At 45.7% G+C, this 16,316-nt stretch overlaps 1 protein-coding gene across 1 annotated transcript; it reads left to right on the forward strand.

Moving 5' to 3' along the window:
- Positions 1-417: 417 nt before the first annotated feature.
- LOC123862993 (threonylcarbamoyl-AMP synthase-like) lies at positions 418-16,101 on the forward strand. Its single transcript, XM_054504018.1, is given in 4 exon segments — positions 418-562; positions 15,066-15,231; positions 15,334-15,515; positions 15,518-16,101. Coding segments are annotated over 4 exon segments (1,077 nt in total).
- Positions 16,102-16,316: the final 215 nt, after the last annotated feature.

The raw sequence follows: 16,316 nt of genomic DNA on the forward strand, positions 1-16,316 counted from the left end.
TAATGGTTGTGAACCCTGGCTATACATCAGAATAACTTGGGGTAGCTTCATTTAGGAGCTTTATTTTTAAAATATGTAAGCCTGGGTTTGGCTCTTGACTCTATTTCTTGAGGTCCTGAGGGTCCGGCCTGGGCCATGGTTTATTTTTGAGCACTCCCAGGTGATTCTAATACACAGTGAGATTGGAGAGCCACTGAACTGAAAAAGTTATTTCCAGGTTTACAGTAAATGAACGTGAGTGAGCATTTTCTCCATATTTATGATATGGCTCAAGTCTAAATTTTCTAATTTCTAAATCTTAATGATGATCAAACCACCAGGAGATAACCCCCCCATTGAAATACTAATGGCTGCTGATTCCAAACAGTATTAACTTGGTAATGACAATTGAGTTCCTTCATTCTCTTACCACTTAACATGGGTCGACTGACCTTCATGGTGCTGAGGACTGACCTAAATCCCGACAGCCCATTTGTGTACAGGCTTGTACCCCGGTGTCAACACCGAATTCTCAAATTCCATATGGTTTTTAGTCCAGTGACAAGACATTTTGACAACACAGGTTTGAAATCTAAGAGACCTAAGTTCTAGGCGATGTTCTTTCCTGTAGTTGTCCGATGTTGGGTCAGTTTCCTGCTGTGAAAAACGAGGGCGTTGGACCAGTGGTTACTGAATCTGGCTGACCATAAGATTCACCTGGAGGGTTTTGCAAGACCACTGATTTCAAGGCCCCAGAGCTACCCGTTGAAACTTTTGGAGTGAATGTGTATGTGTGTGGGGGGAAGAGTGGGAGGCAGTGTTAGAAAGAAGAATTTTTTTTTTTTAAAGATTTATTTATTTGAGAGAGAGAGACAGAGAGAGTGGGGGGAGGGACAGAGGGACAGAATCTTCAAGCCGACTTTGTGCTGAGCGAGGAGCCTGATGCAGGCACAGAGCCTGAAGCGGGGCTCGATCTCAGGACCCTGAGATCATGACCTGAGCCGAAATCACAAGTTGGGTGCTGAACCCACCGAGCCACTCAAGTGCCACTGGAAAGCAGAATTTTTTTTTTAAGAATCCTAAAATTGACCGGAAAATTAGCTGTGTTTGCGAGCCATTGGACAAGATAAGCTCCTAAGTCCTTCTCTACTCTAAGAATCTACGACATTAGACTAGTTGGTTAAATTCCTATATCAGAAGAAGCTGGTGTGGTTGCAGGGCCTGGCTGAGGGCTGGGTCTACAGAAGGATAAAACAGAAAACAGAACGGGCACAGAAGAAGTATCATCTTTGACCACTACCTGCATGTATCTCAGGATTTCGCTGTTCATATGGCTTCTGCTCAGGTCTTTTTGTCATATTGTTAAATGTCTAATGGCCATCTTCTTACATTACCTTTGAAAACGGTTGAAAAGGTGCTTCTTGGGAATATTGTTCTTAGAATAATTTTCCTCACTTTTCCTGCCACCCACCTCACCTTGCTACTGCTCCAAGTCTGAGTGTCACTGTGCAGAAGAATCTTTCTGGGATGCTTGTTTAAAATGCAGGTTCCTGGGCACCTGGCTGGCTCAGTGGGTAGAGCATGTGACTCCTGATCTTGGGGTCGTGAGTTCAAGTCCCACGCTGGGCCTAGAGCTTACTTAAAAAAATACAGTTTCCTGGGCCTTTCCCCTGATTCTAATTCAGGACATTTAGTTTGGGCCAAGAAACCTGCACTTTTCATCTGAACTGCTTTCAATCTTCCTGCAAAACTTAGTATGCAGCCTTTCTCAGGCTTCCTTTATGATAAGAATCTCCTGAGTCCATCAACAAATGAATGGATAAAATGTGATGTAGCTATAAAATGCAATAATCTTCAGCCATAAAAAGAAGTGAAGTATGGAGAACATGCTACAACATGGATGGGCCTTGAAAACATTATACTAAGTGAAAGAAGTCAGATACAAAAGGCCACATCATGTACAATTCCATTAATACAAAACGTCCAGAATAGGCAAACCCGTAGAGATAGGCAGTTGATCAGTGGTTGCCAGGGGTTTGGAGGGAGAAAGGAATGCAGAGTGAGTGCTAATGGATAGGGGTTTCTTTAAGGGTGATGAAATGTTCTCAGAAAGTGGTGATAGTTGCACAACTTTGTGGATATGTTAAGATCATTGAATTGTATACTTTAAAAGGGTGAATTTTATGGCATGTGAATTATATCTTTAGGAAGAGAAAGAGGGGCTCAGTCGATAGAGCACGTGACTCTTGGTCTCAGGGTTGTGAGTTCACGGCCCATGCTGAGTGTAGAGATTACTTAAAAAACAAAATCTTTAAAAAATACAAAACCCAACCAACCAAACAAAAACAACCTGGGCAGTTGTTTAAAAAAGCAGATTCCCAAGCCCTACCCAAGATCCACTGAGTTAGCACCTCTAGGGAAGAACCTAAGAATCTGATTTTAATAAATGCCCCAAGTGATCCTTATCCTAAGGGAAGTTCAGGAGAAGCTCCTTGGAACACTGAAGGCCAGAGTCGTCCTTCTGCATGGACTCTTGATTCTCCATCTGTGGTTGGCAGCCTCTAAGATGGTCCCTATGATCCCTACCTCCTAGTATTCTGCTCCCCTTGAGTGTGGACTGGGCTTGTTGACTCACTTCTAATGAATAGAGTACAACAGAAGTGATGGATATTACTTTCAATATTAGGTTTTTAAAAGATTGTGGCTTCCATCCAAAGAATATATACAAATGGCCAATAGCATATGAAGAGACACTGGATGTCACTCATCAGTAGAGAAATGCAAATCAAAACCACCGTGAGATATCACCTCACACCCATCAGGACGGCCACTATAAGACAAAAGAAAACAAAGCAATAGAAAATAACGTGTTGGTGACGATGTGGAAAAATCAGAACACATCTGCACTGTCAGTGGGAATGTAAAATGGTGCAGCTGCTATGAAAAACAGTATGGAGGGTCCTCATGTATTAAAAATAGAAATACCATCTGATCCACAATCCTACTTTTGAGTATATACCCAAAAGAATTGGAAGCAGGATCTTAAAGAGATATTTGCATATCCATGTTCACTGTAGCTCTATTCACAATAGCTAAGGGGTAGAAGCTACTCAAATGCCCACTGACAGATGAATTAATAAAGAAAATGTGGTATAATGCATATGATGGGATATTATTTGGCCCTAGAAAGGAAGGAAATCCTATTACATATAATAACATGGATGAACTGGAAGACATTATACTTAGTGAAATAACCCAGTCACCAAAAGACAAATACTGTATGGTTCCACTTATGTGAGGTACATAGAGTAGTCAAATTCATAGAGACAGAAAGTGGAATGGTGGTTCTCAGGGGTGGAGGGGAATGGGAAGTTATTCAATGAGTGTAGAGTGCCGGTTTTGTAGGATGGAATAGTTTTGGAGATCTGATGCACAATGTGAATATATTTAACACTATAGAACTGCACACTTAAAAATGGTTAAGATGGGTAAAAAAAAAATTGTGGGGGTGCCTGGGTGACTCAGTCAGTTAAGCATCTGACTCTTGATTTTGGCTCAGGTCATGATCTCAGGGTCGTGAGATTGAGCCCCATGTCGGGCTCTGCCCTGGGCATGGAACCTGCTTGAGATTCTCTGTCTCTCTCTCTGTCTGGCCCTCCCCTCCCCATCCCCCACTGCAGGTGTGCTCTTTCTCTCTCTCTCTCTCTCAAAAAAAAAAAAATTGTGTCTTCCATTGCAGGCTCTTGTTCTCTCTTGATACACCTCCTCTCTGTCGCTCTCCAGCCCATGCTGTCTTTCAGATCCCCAGCTGTCATGTTGGGAGGACACTCAGGCAGCCTATGGAGAGACCCATGAGGTGAGGAGCAGAGACCTTCCAGCAATACCACGGTGAACTTGGATGTGAATCTTCTGAGGCCTGCCAACATGTGAATAAACTTGGAAGTGTAACTTTAACCCCCCAGTTGAACCTTCAGATAAACTGTAGCCCTCACAAACAGTTTGACTGAAGGCTCACAAGAGACTTTGGGGTAGGGGCACTCAGCTGAGCTGCATCTGAATTCTGACACACTGAAGTTGTGACATAATGACAATTCATTGTTTTAAACTGCTAACTTTTGGGGTAATTCGCTATGCAACAATAGATAACTAATACACCATCAAATGTGTTTTGCTCAGTTAGTCAAATTACAATGCAGACCCTACCAGGGCACTGGCTGAAATCCTATTTTTCAGGATATAAAATTGTATGTATATTTTGGTAAGCCAAATAATGGGTCCTCCAAAATGTCCACATCCTAATCCCTGGAATGTGTGAATATAGTATGTCCCATGGCAAAAGGGACTGCAGATGTAATTAACATTACAAACTTTAGGGGCACGTAGGTGACTCAGTCGGTTCAGCATCTGACTTTGGCTCAGGTCATGATCTCTGGATCCTGGAATCGAGCCCCACATCGGGTTCCCCACTCAGCAAGAAGTCTACTTCTTCCTCTCCTTCTTCCTCTGCCCCTACCCCTCCCTCTACTTATGCTCTCTCTCTCTCTTAAAAAAAAAAAAATTACAAACTTTAAAATAGATTATCCTGGATGATCCAAATGGGCCCAATCTAATCGCACAAACGCTTGAAAGCAGAGAACTTTCTCTGGCCAGAGGTAGGAGAGATTTGGCAGAAGTAGAAGTTGGAGAGATTCCAAGTGTGGGAGGGACCTCAGCACTGATGGAGGGCAGTGGGCAATGTGTAAACATGAGAATGAATGTGAGCAGCCTGTAGGAGCAAAGACCAGCACCCAGCTGACGGCCAGCAAGGAAACGGGGACCTCAACCCTACAGCTGTAAGCAACTGAATTCAACCAAAACTTGAATGAGCTTGGAAGTGATTCATCCCGAAGTCTCCAAAAAGCAATGCAGTCCTGCTGACACCTTGATTTTGGCTAGAGCAGAGAAACCAATCCAGCCAACTGGGATTTCGGATCTACAGAGGTGGGATAATAAATCTGTATCACTTTCAGTTACCAAGTTTGGGGTAATTTGTTATGGCAGCAATAGAAAACGCACATTATTTATGCGTGTATAATATTTATTGGTTTTCAGTCCCTTCCCACCAGGTATCATAGCTATGCAGATGGTGCACAGTGTTATTTATCATTTTCTACTTACCCTGCTGAAGCAGTCATTCACTATCTTAGTGCCTCTCTGTATCGCAGGCTTGAGTGTTCCATGCATTGTTTTTCAAGGCTCTCTGGGAAAGACACTCCTTTTTCGGGAGCCTGGCATCTGGCTGGGGCGAGACTGTGCACGCGCTGATTGTTTCTGAGGCCACTGATCAATACTTACCATTAGGACAACAACTCCATGCATCACTAAACTTTGACCTCAGTGCCCCAGAGCAGTCCCAAGATGCCAATTGATGTACAGGCAAATACATATTCTTCAAACGCAATACCCCTTTCATAGACTTCCCTGAATTAAATTTTAGAGGCTTCAGTGATGACAAAGTAATGTTGCTAATGTACTGGCAAGCCCCGAGTATTCAGAAAGGATGCTTGGATAAAAGTAATTGGGTTTATGCTTCTTAGAAAGATCTTTTGGATGGACACTGTGTTTGGACCACTGAATGGCTGTCCCTGCCTTCCATACAATGGGTGGTATGGGCACAAAGTGTCCCTTAAGCCCACTAAGCACACACTTAAGAAACCCAAGACCTCAAAACAAGTGGTTGGCTCCCTTTAGAAATCACAAGGGCTAAAAAGCGCCTAAAATAATGTTAAGTGCACTTCTTTATCTACAACTTTTGGAATTTTATTTCCCCAGAAGTATGTATTTTTCAGGGAACTCTTCATAATGGTCTCCCATCACATACCATCCTGGTATGCTGAGTCAAAGGAGATGATACTACTGTTTTCCTGGATTTGTTCAAATGAGATCAATTGCCAAACAGTTGTTTGGATTAAAACCAAACGGTTAATTTAATCAGGCTTTCAAGAGGCAGTTATTTTGATTAAAGGAGTCATATCTGAGTGGCCTTTGGCAGCTTTTTATCTCCAGTCTGTGGGTCCCACACATTTAGCTCTTCTGTGGAACAAGGGGGGCATCTATTGCTTGAGTAAAAAGGGGTTTACTGGAAGAGAAGACTCTTCAAATCTCATTGAAAAAAAGTATAGCTGAGCCTCATATGGACTGAAAAGCCAGTAGGAACCAAAAAGGCTACTCCCTCCATCTCTTTCTCTCATGTCTTTCTAGAGCTACCTGGTTTCCCATCACTGCTTTCCTCTGAAATTCTCTGCTTACTCATTGGTGTGCCCAAGGCTGAGAATTCTAGCAGCCTTGAGGTTACATCACCTTTGGTATTGGACCCACCACCATGATTAATTTCATCCTGAGTCTGAATTCTAAGCAGCTCAATTTTAAATTCCCAGGGAAGAATTTGATGGCTTGGTCTGGTCTGGTATCTAGCTCTGGCCGAGTCAGGTGTCACAAGACACACAGGAAGGACTGGCCCCTCCAGGTGATGGATGGAGCAGGGAAGAGATAAATGATAGATGCCTCCAGAACTTTTTCTGAACTGATAATAGCAGATGCCCCTTTGCCATGTCTTTTCTTACCAACCTGCAAACACTTTAAAGGTAAAGGATTTTTTTTTTTTTCATCTTTATCCTCACCACCATACTTGGGCCAATGCCTCATTGATAGATACTCAACAAGTAAAAAAAAAAAAAGATAAAGTTGGTCATGCCCACTTGCATTGGTACATACATGGTTCTTACCATGCTGGCAAAACCCATGTGGGTGCTGAGGCAAGGAGAAATGAGGTATCACATGGGCTGACCACTCCTGAGTTCTTTCTTTCAGCAATGCTTGGGTTAATAGTAACTATTATGCATTCTCCATTTTCCAAGGGGCAAACATAATATAAAGTGCTTTATATGTCATTATCCCACTTATCCACTATGATAACCCTGTGAGAAAATCGGAGTTCAGAAGTTAAGTAACTTGCCCAGGGTCACACAGCTCAAAAATACTGTGGCCAATTCTAAACCGAAATCTGGAGCCCACCTTCCAAAGCCTTGCATTCTCCTTCCACCTCTGTTATGAGGAGTTGGGAATGAGGCTGAGAGATGAAGCTAAGAGGAGAGGTGTTGGCTGGGTCAATGCCAGTTTTGTGAACTAAACAAAATTGTTCTGTGCTAACAGTTTTTGAAAGCTTTTTGAACATGGCCTTGGGCCTTTCATGGTTCTGAGGTTTTCCAACAACTTCTCTTAATTGAGTCTTTCCAAGCTGAGCTGCAGGATTTAAGTAATTCAACAAGAAAAGAGTTCTCAGATTCCTTCTTTCCCTTTAAGCTGGGTGAGAATGTGTCCCCCAGCTTCCTGCTTTTAAACACTGGAAAACATTCTGGGAATCTGAGACCAGACCTGGGTCAGTGCTGCCATTTTTTATAGTGCTTTGCAGAGCGAGGGCTGAAATCCAGGCTGCCCTCTACTCACTACGTCTTGTCCCCTGCCGCCAGGTTGTATTGCTCAGAGGAAGAGGTGCCATGTTCTAATTCACATCTTAGGGCACCCTACTAATATGTATAGAGGAGAAAACTGAGGTGTGTGGAGGTTCAATGACTTGTCTGAAGTCCCTCAGCTGGTAGCAGCCGACCCAGGACAGCCTCATCCCAAATGGGCACTGTGGGCTAGGGGAGGGTCAGATGGGCATAACATTGTTTCAGATTCCCTCTGCTTTAAGTTTTGATTATGACTTGTGATAATGCCATTTCTGGATCATAGCTCTAGTGTCTGGCAAGAGGAATCCAAATTCTGTTAGTCATTTTCAAGGGAGAGAGGGGCTGACATTAGTGTCTGGAACTGGGTTCCCAACTGTTGGTAGGTGGGTGGGGTCTTCTCCCTGCCATTTTGTGCCACTGCTTAGCTGGTCTCCCAATTCTGTACACACAGCCCCTCACCCAAACCACAGGGGACAATCTTAGCAGTCTTGGGAATAATGGGGGGAAAAAGTGGAACTTGGTTAGCAAAATGACTTGGTCAAGACCCAATATAGAGCAGGCCTGTATTAACCCTAAGAAAGGCTGGCTTGCCTTAGGGTTCTTGCTTTCTGAAAAAACACAAAGCCCCTTTACCCAACCCCCAGGGCACGATAGGCCTAGCTAAGGGGTTATATAGTATTTATGGCCTCTTTGCTTTTATTTGTGGTACTGTTAAAATGCCTTTCCAACATGCTGCCATGATTTAAATTATGTATGTGTGCTCATCCTGAAATATACGCACTTTGGAATGTATTTGGAACAGAAATAGGATTTTAAAGAAACAGAAAGATTGTGGCTTCCAAGAACCTCCTCCTCCTGCCCCTACCCTGGCTTCACTCAGTCCCTGGAGCTGTGTATTCATGGCAGTACTGAGGGAGTCCCCAGGTGGTAAAGTGTCACGGTTATAGATGATCAGTGTGGAGGGGACGGATCTGGGTAGGTCCAATCTCATCTCGGCCACTCACTAGCTGTATTACCCTAAGCAAATTGCTTAAACGCTCCAAGCCTCCTTTTCCTCATCTATAAAACAGAGATGATAAGTTTCTTCTCCATGACCTCTCTGTGAGGCTCAGTGAAATAATGACCCTGGAATGCTGAGCACAGAGCCGAAAAGAGTTAGCCCCATAAGCTCCACTTCTCTCATCTCAAGACATGAACCTGAATTCCAGTTGAGAACCTGTTGAGCGCCCAAGAGTTTGTGTCCTCTTTTGTTGGAGGTCCCCCTTTACTCATATGAATGCCCTCAGAATATAATCCTAGGCCCCCAAGCCTCCTCTGCAACACTGCTCCCACCAGGAAGAAGTTCTGGTTCCCATGACGTGCACCTAACCTGTGAGCATGCCTTCCCACCTTGGTCTCCGGGTCCCGCAGGTGCCGGGTGAGACCGGTGAGCTTGTTAACGAGGTACAAAGCTGGAAGGAATGGGCTGTCTGCTGGATGTGCTTTAGTTGCAACGTTGTGTGGAGAAATGAAATGCTGAAATCTCAGGACACTGGTAAAGAGGAAAAGCTCATGGCCTCACATTTTCCATTCTCATATACAATTGCTTCTATCTCCAGGGTGTAACAAAACCTGCCAGTGGCTTCTTTTTATCAGAGGCAGTGGTAGGGGGTCCTCAGCATGTGTGCTGACTTTGGGATGAGGCTGTCCTGGGTCGGCTGCTACCAGCTGAGGGACTTCAGACAAGTCATTGAACCTCCACACACCTCAGTTTTCTCCTCTATACGATGGACATATTAGTAGCATCTATCCATCTCAGTTGTGTTTTGAAGATTGAGAAAATGAATATAAAATGCCTGGCGCATAGTAAGCCCTCAATAAGTGTACTTCATTGCTAGCACCATCCTCACGATTATTACCTACATCCGGATATTGCTGAGTATAGAAGATCTGCAGGGCCAACAGCTTCCTGCCCAAAGTTGGTAGTCAATAAGTGGTGGATATTATTATAATGTCTCAGCTGTGGATATTAACTAGAAAAGCTAATCATTCTTTTCAAAGCACCCCAAGGGCTTGTCCCATTCTGTAAGGTCTCTGGTGTGTTCCCCTCACCCTATGAAAAGATGGTTTCCTATGGCAGACGCTACGGGTTGTCACCCCAACTGCCAGGTCCCCTTCTTCCTTGTGAGCAGAACACCATTTCTATTCAAGCAGCCTTCAACCACGAAGAATCATGATTGGTGCAGTCCCATTTACCTTCCTCTTAGTTGGTCTAAGAGAAGGCATGTGATAAGACATAAGGGAAAGTCTCCCAGTGAAAGGAGAGAGTGTGAGGTGAGCCTCATTTTGGTCCCTGGCATCTTCCTTCCTGCTTTAGGTACTGTCATGTGAGGATGTGAGGCATGGAGCTGCAGCTGCCATTTTGTGACCATGTGGTTATGAGCATGAGCCTGACAGAGCAAAAGAAATAGAAAGAGTCGAGATTCTTAGACACTGTTAAGCTGCCAAGTCGACTCTGAAGCTGCTTGCCTCCACACTTCCTTTTTGGTACACAATAACTGTTCTTATGATTTGGCCTATTGTTGATCTGGTTTTCTGCTTAATCAGTTTACTCCTTTTCTGTTTGCCAAGGCTGCAGAATGTCTGCTGTTCAAATTCTGCTCAGATATAAAGACATTCAGTTCCCATTTTCTTCCTCTACATTTGGGTAATCGAGTGTTTTTAAATAAAGTCCACGCTCACCATTGTAGTGAAACTGCTCTTGAAAAGGTCACCAGTGACCTCTTGATTGACATGTCCAAAGGCTTCATCTAATTTTCCATCCTGCTTAACCTCCTCTGCGTTGGACAGCTTGACCTCTTTCTTATTCTCCAAGTGAGGCACTCCCTTGGTGGGTGTCACTGCTCTTTCTATGTCTCTGGTCTGTCCTCTGTGGTTTCTTCTTTTTTTGCCCCTCAACTCTGCATGAACCCCGACATTCTGCCCTTTGTCTTCTCATCTCTCACCAGGCGGTGTCCCTGAGTGCCTTCTCCATGTTTAAGACTCCAGTTACCACCCGTGGGCCCTCGTGATTCCCACATCCATGTCTCCAGTGCCTGTCTTTCCTCAGCACCAGATCTGCTTTTCTCCCTGTGAACAGGATGTGTCCACTTGGATGTCCCCACAGGACCATCAACACCATCAACACCATATTTGTAAACTGAACTATGTCCCCTACAAATTACTTCTCCTCTGTCACACACCTCACCACTCACACTAGTCCTCAGTTAGAAAGCTCAGAGTCATCCTAAGCAATTCCTTCTTTCCCAACACCCAATTAATCATCAAGAATAAAATGTCTCTATTCTCAGGAGTCTGTTGCAGCTTCCCCATGCTCACTGCCATGGCCTCCAGTCATCGTTTCTGTCTTGCAGAAGTCTCTCACGTGCCTCCAATCTGCCCCCAACATCCCGCCACCTTCTCTAATCATCTGCATTGCTGTTAGAGTGGATTTTCTAAAATCAAATGGAATCATGTCACTGGATTTAAAATTTTCCAAAGGGGTAGATGTGTGTGAGAGGGGGCAGGGTGGGGAGATTGTATTAGCCATCACGCCCTCCAGATCAAGTCCACACTTCCTCACATGGCACAGAAGCCCTGCTAGTTGCTCTGGGAACAGACTGGATTTTGTGTTTTATCTCCTACCAACTCCCCTCCACCTTCCCTGTCTTCTCAGTTGGAGCTCCTGGGGTCGAATCTTTCTCGTCATTATTTCAAACTCTGCTTAGATGCTGGACTGCTCTTCCCCAGCATTCTGAACTTCTAGCATCTTTCAGTTCGCAAATCAAACAGCACTTCTTCTCCAAAGCATTCCCTGAGCCTCGGACCAAGCCAGAGATCCTCAGCCTTGGCACTACTGACATTTCGGGTTGCATAATTCTCTGTTGGCTAATTCTCAACAACAGGCTGTGGGAGGCTGTCGTAGGATGGGCATTGGAGGACGTTTGGCAGCATCGCTGGCCTCTACCTGCTGGATGAGAGCAGCACCCGCCTGCCCCACTTTCCACAACCAAAAATGTGTCCAGATGCTGTGAAATTTTCCCTGGAGGACGAATTGCCCCCTCTCCCGGTTGCAAGCCATTGAACTAAACCAAGTCCCCTTCTTATCATCCCATAGCCTCCTGTCCTTCTCTGATCGTAACACTCATGGCACAGTTTTGGAGTGACCTGTCTGATTGTCTCATCTGTTCCAACAGAATGTTATCTCCAAGAGGACATCTCCCAGGGCCCGGCACCCACTAGGCATGTAGTTTAGCTTCGTGGAAGAGTGAGCTCCCTGATGGGAGCGACCTTGTCTGTCCTCTGCATGGTGCCCAGTATGGTGCTGGCACATATAGGGCTCAATAAACATTTGTCGAATGAAGGAATGATTCAATCATTCCATTCAAATGCTTCTTTCTCTGTGAAACTTCTACTAGTATCCCAGTCAAGGTTAGAGTCTTTTTTTCTCTTAATCCCATTGTATTTTATGCATGCCCCTGTCCCCCAGCACTTACTACATTGGACATTATAATCAGTTTGGTAATGTTTGTGGAAATGAAATCATGTTCTCTGGGGGCACGTGGGTGGCTCAGTTGGTTACGCATCTGCCTTCGGCTCAGGTCATGATCTCAGGGTCGTGAGATGGAGCCCTGCATCAGGCTCTACACTCAGCACAGAGTCTGCTTAGGATTCTCTCCCTCTTTGGGGCACCTGGGTGGCTCAGTTGGTTAAGTGTCTGCCTTCAGCTCAGGTCCTAGGATCGAGCTCCACGTCGGGCTCCCTGCTCAGCGGGGAGCCTGCTTCTCCCTCTCCCTCTGCCCTCTCCCATGCTCTTGCTCCTACTCTCTCTCTCTCTCTCAAATAAATAAATAAAATCTTAAAAAAAGATTCTTTTCTTCTCCCTCTGCCCTTCCCTGCCCTGCTCGCACACGGTCTCTCTCTCTAAAATATAATAATAGGGCGCCTGGGTGGCTCAGTTGGTTAAGCGACTGCCTTCGGCTCAGGTCATGATCCTGGAGTCCCGGGATCGAGTCCCGCGTCGGGCTCCCTGCTCGGCAGGGAGTCTGCTTCTCCCTCTGACCCTTCCCCCTCTCATGTTCTCTCTGTCTCAAATAAATAAATAAAATCTTTAAAAAAAAATAAATAAATAAAATAAAATATAATAATAATCATCATAATAATCATGTTCTCTGTATCTTCAGGTCTCTCTCTTGAAACAGAAAAACTAGGTCCATTCCTGTGCCCAGGAATGTCATGATCTACCTTTTCCTTAAACTACTACACCTGTTCTGCTCCTGGCTGTTCTCAGCCGCACCCACCACACACTCACTCATCCATCTTCCTTAGCCGACTTCAAAGAGGAGGAATAGCTCAGAGCTGCTGGGCATTGAGGACCTACGTCTGCTTCATGGCCCCATTTTGCCTCTCTCTTCTCTGACTGTGCTCCCAGCAATTACAATGGGTTCTGAGAGGTTTTAATAACATATGGTGCTTGCTCACAAGCCTCTCCCAGGGATAGGAAGCACCACATCTGCAGCATGCCCCCCACCTGATGACTTGAAATGCAAGAGCCTCCAGGGAACCCCATGGCGGAAAGGTGCCGTGATAGTATTAAAGTAAACACACATTCACAATGGTCAGAAAGGACATCAGCCTTCCTTTGAGAGGAGTTCGGTACTCAGAGAAGAGTAGGGTAGGATTTTGTGCACGGTAGATGGTTAATATGTATCCTTTAGTCACAAAGGCCTGTGGAGAGAAGATGCCGAAGTTTATATTTGGCATCCAAGCCTCTGAATAACTAACAGCATTGAGGCCGGGTGTTTGGTTTGAGGTCAGCTCCATTTAAACAGTGAGGCCAGGTGCAGACACACACGCTGGACCTTTGAGCTCTGTGTGTTGCAGTCCAGATGTTCTGCAGAGGTGATGAGCTTGGGTCACTGATGGTGGGAGAGTGTGTAGCGCTCTTCTAGCATCTTCCACGGGGAGCCCTGGACAGTAGACTTGGCCCTAAGCCCATGTTCCTTGCCAGAGTCAAGAAACAGTAGCAGATGCAGTTGTTGCTAGGGATAAGAGATCATCCACTGGGGAGTTGAGATAGCCAGGACAGGGGGTGGGTAGCACGAGGGAGGTCACAGAATTGACCGTGCTTAGCCTCTGCCCATGTCTAAATTACTTGGAGACGTTCTGCAACGGGAAAAATATTAGGCTTTTAATGACAGCCCTGACAAACATGATCCGTATGACCAAACTGGTCGCGAAAGCAACTGCTATCATTTCTTCAAGGAGGATTTGTCAAATTGCACGTTTCGCACGGGGTTTTCCTAGTCCCACACTTTGCCTCGAAAAATGTGCACAGAGTAAGGGGTTTGAACTTTCTGAATTTAATGCAAAGCCCATATGTTGTTTGGGTTTTGTTTGTGTTGTTTGTTTGTTTTTATGGTTGCAAAATATGTTTTGAACCATATAGCAATAAAACGGTAAACACAAATCCTCCAAAGCACGCAACATATTTCTAATGAAAGGAAACAACCACCTTACTGTATCTACAAAGAAAAAAAAAAAAGAAAAATGATGAAGAGGGGCCATTTCGTTCACAGATTGTGGAATCCTACTGTTTACTGCTCTCCAAATGAGTATTTTTGAGGCATGACTTTCAACAGGGAATTTTCCAAACAGAGTGGCTCCTGGCATCGCGCAAAGAACGTTGCTGTTGGTTGACAGCCAGGCAACTTGAATTCTGGTCTTGACTGCTGACCCCTGCTTCCTGGCTCCCAACCCCAGCACTCCACTCAGGGTGCTCTTGTCAAGGGGACCAGCGACCTCCTCGTTGCTAAATCCAAAGGGCGTTTTGCAGTCCACTTCTGCCCCGACCTCTCTTCAGCAGATGACATGATTGCCCGCTCTTTCCTCCTTGAAATCCTCTTGCTCGGGGCCTACGGTGACACCACCCCATCCTGGTTATTCTCTGGCTTTTCCCTACACTCCTCAGACACTCTCTAGGCTGTTCTTCTTCACCAGTGGCGACGAGCAGCTGCTGGGGGCTGAAGTCACATGAGGTTTTGTGGGCATTTTCTTATCAACTCTTCACAGCAGCCCCGGGAGCCGGGACTTCCTGGCTCCCTTTCACGGCCGGAATCTGCCCTCTGTTCCTCATCTCCAACTGCTCCCAACATATCTCCATTTGCCTGTGTCACAGCCATCTAGTAGGGGTAGTGGTGGTGGACGACTTCTCAGCTGCCAATCCTTTCCTGATGATTGGCAGAAGCCCATGATTGCTTAAGGAGTGGACACATGACCCAGACAGGTTAGATTTCTGGGAATGTCTAGGAAAAGTTTTCTCTCTCTTAAATAGACACATGAAGGATGGTTTCTTTTCTCCTTCTAGATACTGCTGTGCCTTGTATTATTAGAGTCATGACAACCGTCTGTAACCATGAGAAATAGGTCAAATCCAACAAAAGAAGAATGGCACCTGGGTCCTTCATGACCAGCCGATTGAATCTTATCTGGGACAGGGGCTTCCAACTATGTTATAAATAATACATTTCCTTATTGCTTGTATAGGTTTTTGTTTTGTTTTGTTGTTGTTACTTGCAGCCAAAAGCTTCCTAAGTGATACATCAAATTCATCGTATCTGCAGCTCAACTTAGTATCTCCTCCTCCAAACAGCCTCCCCTCCTATAACTCTAGCTTTATTAATATCACCATAGTTGACTCATTAACCCATGTCAGCACCCTGGGCATCATCCTTGACTCCTCCCTGTGCCTCACCCCCAAAGTCCAATCATGAATTAAGTCCAGGAGATTTGCAGGCGGCTGAGGGCCATGGTGGGGTTGAGCTCTGTCACCTGTCCTCCACCTGAGGAGCCCAGCTCAGGCAGCGCTGGGAGCCCAGCTGTTGCGGCTCCCGAGGAGCTGGGCCATGCAGGCCAACAGCCCGGATCACGCACGTGGGACCAAGGTGCTTTGGGCTGCCATGGCCAAGCTGTGCCCCGGCACCATGGTGGCCGTCCCCACCGACACACCGTATAGCCTGACCTGCTTGGCCACCTGGGTGCCGTGTACCACCTCCAGGGCCACAGCCAGGCCAAGCTGCCAGCCCTCTGCCTGAGCCACATGGCTGACATCTTCAGGGACTGCCATGTGAGAGTATCCAAGGGGCTCCTGAAAGACTTACTACCAGGACCAGTGACCCTGGTGTTGGAATGCTCCCAGGAGCTCAGTAAGGACCTGAACCACTTTACTCCTCTTACAGGCATCTGGATTCCTGACCATTCCTTCATGCAGGATTCGGCTCAGGTGTTTGGGACACTATTTTCTCTCACCAGTGCCAACCTCAGCTCTCAGGCCAGTTCTCAGAATGTCTTTGAATTCCAGTACCTCTGGCCTCAATTGTCCCAGGTCATTGATGGGGGACCAACTGAGGATGGCCACAGCCCTGAGTATCGCCTGGGCTCAACTATGGTTGACTTGTCTGTGTCTGGAAAGTTTGGCATCATTCATCCTCCAACAGAAGTAGGGGCTCCTGCCCTCACAGGGATCCTGCTTGTGAATCCAGTAGAAGGGAGGACCCAAGGACTGATGCTGGCCACTTTGTGTCTGTCCACTGGTGACCAGCAAGGGTTCATTTAGAGAGGCCACTGGGGCTACAATATCACTAGTCTGACTCTTTCAGGCAAGGTGTCTTTCTGAACACTGTAGACCAGGCCCCAAGCTGGCATTTAGTCTCACCCCTGGTGGGGGAGGTCTTATGTATTATCTATAATTTCATGTATCAGCCAAAAGCTGACTAGAGACTTTGAGGACATTCCTAGGATGGCCCTATTCTTTTTTTTTTTTTTTTTAAG

Source organism: Mirounga angustirostris, unplaced genomic scaffold, assembly GCF_029215605.1.
Source record: "Mirounga angustirostris isolate CCGP_5_RB_7025 unplaced genomic scaffold, mMirAng1.0.hap1 SCAF_1, whole genome shotgun sequence".
Classification (NCBI taxonomy): Eukaryota; Metazoa; Chordata; class Mammalia; order Carnivora; family Phocidae; genus Mirounga; species Mirounga angustirostris.